Source organism: Augochlora pura, chromosome 8 (genome assembly GCF_028453695.1).
Source record: "Augochlora pura isolate Apur16 chromosome 8, APUR_v2.2.1, whole genome shotgun sequence".
NCBI lineage: Eukaryota > Metazoa > Arthropoda > Insecta > Hymenoptera > Halictidae > Augochlora > Augochlora pura.
In genome coordinates this window covers 8,154,880-8,159,168 of record NC_135779.1, presented here as the reverse complement: position 1 = coordinate 8,159,168, position 4,289 = coordinate 8,154,880, and the positions used below count along the sequence as shown (strand labels likewise).

Genomic DNA, 4,289 nt, shown 5'->3' with positions numbered 1-4,289 from the left:
GATTCCAGATGATGCTAGATTGTACAGGTCGTTGGGGCCTTTTGAGTAACTGGGTTCTTTTGGGCAACTGGGATCTTTTGGGTCATAGAGATCTTTTAGGTTACCAGTATCTTTTGGGTTACAGGGATCTTTCAGGCAGCAAGGATCTTCCATGTCACAAGGACTTCCCAGGTCTCAAGAGTTTCGCCAATCACAAGGACCTTCTAGGTCTCATGGATCTTCCAGTTCGCAAGTATCTTCAGGTGACAAAGATCCTCCTGATCTCAAGGCATTTTCAAGATATCTTCCAGATTATTTGCATCGATCTTCCAGATTGCAGCGTCTATCGCAAGGTCCAGGCGCTAGGAGTTCTATTCGTTGAAGATGAAAGCGTCTCCTCAGGAAGCGTTCTTCCGTATTCGGGATCCGAGCCCCGCCAAGACGACGTTCATCGTCATCATCGCGCGCAAGTTCCTCCAGTTCCAAGGTCCTAGGCGGGCCAGCGGCGGCTCTACGACGGTTATTCTTCGGGCCAGCCGAGATCCTCGCCGACGAGCTCGTAGAATCGTTGGTTGTGCTCGTTGAAGAACCTCCGTAGCTTCGTGACGACTACGGGGCTGACCCTCGGGTGCCGTCTGCCCTTGCTCTCCTTCAGACACTTCTCCGAGGTCTCGTTCCTCAGGCAGTAGAAGCCCTTCGTGTGGTTGAAGTAGAAGTTGTGCCTGCCGATCCGCGGCTCCAGCCCCAGGAAGCTCTCGATCCTGCGCAGCTGAGGCACCGGGTCCTCGATCAGCTGGTCGCCGTTCACGATCAGGATCTGCTCCCTGGAGAACACCTCCAGCCACCGGTGCATGTACGTGTGATACAGGGAGATCGCGACGGGCCGGTAGGACTCGTTGATGCTGCCGTCCGGCCGTATTACAAGCTCCTCGAAGCTGCGCGTCGCCTGCTGCTGGAGCTGTAGCTGTTGCAGCTGCTGCTGCTGCGACACGCTGCGTGGCGTCCCGTTCGTTATAGTCGACGCGGTCGCAGCGTGCGTTCGCAGCTGGGTGTAGTCCGATATCGCTCTTGTCACCGGCTCCCGGACTATCAGCAGCAGCTTCACGCTGGCGTTCATCGCGCGGATCCGCTCCGGCACCTGCAATGACAGGCATTTCGTTTGTTAGAGCCGGGTATTGTTCTTTGGGAAGCCTCTCGGTGGGAACCGGGCTTTGTGGGATCTGGCGCGATGAAAAATATTTTGGGTCTCTCGAATTTTTGACGCGACACCTACCGCGACGGTCGGATTTGTTAGTTTTCTGTATTTTATTCCGGAATTGGTGAAATTGTAGGGGCTGTTTTATAGGAAATAATAGATTAATTTTGACCAGTTATCTATATTTTACTTCTAAATTGTTGAGATTATAAATGCTGTCTCATGGGAAACGATAGAATAATTTTCTAACTTTAAAAACCAACCATTGCGATCGAAATGACCGATTCTACATTTTTCATTTTAAATTGATAAAATTCTATAGTAATTTTCACTAGAATTCATTGAATAAATTTCTTAATTCAAGGACAATCTATAATAAAAATAGCATAGAGTCTAGGTGAAATCATCGGTATCATTCTTATAAAATAGTACACGCCAGTCATTTTTACTTCTCTGTAGGTTTATCGTTAAGCACACGTCGTAACAAAAATGACAAAATGTGTAGATCGATTCAGTCCTGTTGTTCTCATAAAGCGACAAGTGTTAGTTACACATTAGTTACTTTCGGGTTAGTGTTAAAAGAGGAAGTTGGCCCTTGGAGCAAGGTTCTCGGTGATAGATGGCTTCGCGAAGCGAGTTTGGATTTGGTCTCGGGTCTTGCGCCGCTAGAAGAAGAACAATAAGGACCTTGATAATAGATGACTTCGCAAAGTCAGGCTGGATTTAGACCTAGGTCTCCTGGGTTTTTAGAGAAAAAAATAGTTCATTAGAATAGCAGAGAGGCAGTTCTTGATGAGACTTGGCTATTAAAAGCTGGTTTGGTAAAGTCAGTCTATGTTTAGACTCGGCTCCTGAATTATTAGAAGAGAAAGTTGTTCTATGAGATGCCTTGGTGGAAGCTAACTTACTGGAGTCCGTCTGATCGGTGGAATCTTGTGCAGATTCCATTTTGGATCAGAAGTAACTAAACTATTTATTGCGCCTACTAAAAAGTGTCTTTTATTAGACCTGGACGAAATAGAAAATCCCTTTTAATGCTTCGCGAATTTGAAGATGTCGCCACGCTGCCTGAATTTTCAGTTCAACCTAGTCGGTGTTTTGTATGTTTGATAGTATAAGTAAACTCTTCTGAAGTGCTCGATAGCTGAAGTGAGTGATAGGTTCCTTGGGATTTGCATCGAGGCGGAGCGAGATCCTCGTGGCAGCTTGGTCACGTGAATCAATAACGGGCGAAGGTGCAACTTATCCGGCTCATAAAATCGTGGGCAGTGATTTGCGACTTTTATAGTTCATGAACGGGGATATGAGGGTGGCGCAAGGCACTCTAAAGACGGTGCTACACAGCTCGGATTGGCTAAACGATCTTGTTCGGACTCGTGTACGTAAAGCTAGCAGCGTCTCGAACGGTGCGTATAGCAACTTGTGATTATAATCTGGCGTTGCCTTCACAGAAATTGCCTTATTTCCGTAGAAATCGCCGGATTCGTGTTTTATGGTCGCCTCTGATCGTAGATTTTGCAGACGATTCTCAAACTCTATCGCCTCTTTATACAAGCGATCTGCCTCGCGAAAAGATCAGTCAGGGGCCACTTCTGCGAAGAGATCGCTCTGACGAACGATACGGTCGAGAAGAAATTTGCATTCTCACCACGGGGCTCCGAGTACCGGCTATTTATACTTTCCAACGTAATGCGTATTTCAATAACCGTGGTGTTCGCCTAAGAGTTCGCCCGGAGGTTATCGCGTTCCTCCATTACGTCGCTTAAGAATATTTCAATTTCCGTGGATTCTACGAGACAAGAATTGCCCGAACGGAACGGGGGAAGTTATCCCTTCGAGAAGCTACTTCGCGTACTTTTCCAAGAAAAAGTTTCCGGAATCCAGGGCGAAGATTAATGACGAATGCGCTTCGAAAAAAGAATCACCAGGACGAAAAACGAAGAGAAATTTCTGCAGTCGTGATGTTTGCTAAGTACGTTCCACTCGGTTATATAAAAAGTACGACAAACTATACAGCGTTCTTGAATTGCATATTTAAAGAAGCCGGGAATTTAAATGCCGGCTACGTTTAACAGCTCTTAACAGCGTTTGACAATGTTCAACAGGGTTCAATTACGTTTGATAATGGTTTGAGTAGCGTTCGCAGAGAAATAAGTCAGATCTGGCGTTAAAGGAGTGGGGACAGCTGACGCATACGCCATTATATAGGACTCCCAGCGCATGCGTATCCCCACTCCTTTAAAGCCAGATCTGACTTATTTCTCTGCGAACCTGAGTCTGACCAATCAGTGGCCCGAACCGACGACTCACCTCGGGCGTGACGAAGTAACTGGGACTCTTCTCGATGGTGATCTGGCCCCTGAACGAGTACGGCATCTTCCGCCGGTACCATTCGAGGCCCTTGCCATAGTTGTCGTCACGATCGAAGAAGTGCACCTCGCCGGCCGCTTTCTGGATCTGCGGATGAAGGAAGAGCATCTCGAGGAGCGCCCGGGTGCCGCACTTCCTCACCCCGATGATGATGGCCTGCGGCAGGTGACGGCTGGTGCGAGGGAAATGGACCTTGCTGGAGAAGAGCAGGGGCGGCGTCGATCTGACCTGCGACACCAGCTCGACGGTGCGACCCTCGATCGCCGATGCTGCGTGCAGGCTGTACACCGCGCTGTCGTAGAGTATGTGGAAGGTCAGAAATAAGGAGAGGAGGACGACCGTCAGGAACGCGGCGGCCACCTTCGGCCGGGATATGCCGACCACCAGGATGCAGTCCGAAGCGTCGCCCTCGGCCGGCCTCATGGCGGAGCGGGACATCCACCTGCACAGAAATTCGTTGCACCTGTTTTATAACGTTGTACACGTCCTGACGTTATAAAGTGACTTGAAATTAAAACGACAGAAGATTCGCGGATAGTATGGCATCATTTTCATCGATAGATTGCGGATCTTTGTGCAAAATAAAAAGTTTGCGTATTGCTTATAGAATGCAGGAGCTGTATAGAATTATTTTTTGTTAACGATTTTAATAGTTAAAAAATGACATGTTAGTATTCTTACGGTCTATTTAACCACGACGTACTTTGGCAATTTATTGCTAGAATACTAAACGACCTAGAGCTAC

At 47.8% G+C, this 4,289-nt stretch overlaps 1 protein-coding gene across 1 annotated transcript; it reads right to left on the bottom strand.

The window, feature by feature from the left end:
- Positions 1-499: 499 nt before the first annotated feature.
- Hs3st-a (Heparan sulfate 3-O sulfotransferase-A) lies at positions 500-3,982 on the bottom strand. Its single transcript, XM_078189044.1, has 2 exons — positions 3,485-3,982; positions 500-1,117 (listed from the first exon to the last, which is right to left on the bottom strand). Exons 1-2 carry the CDS (start codon positions 3,980-3,982, stop codon positions 500-502), a joined length of 1,116 nt encoding a protein of 371 aa, XP_078045170.1.
- Positions 3,983-4,289: the final 307 nt, after the last annotated feature.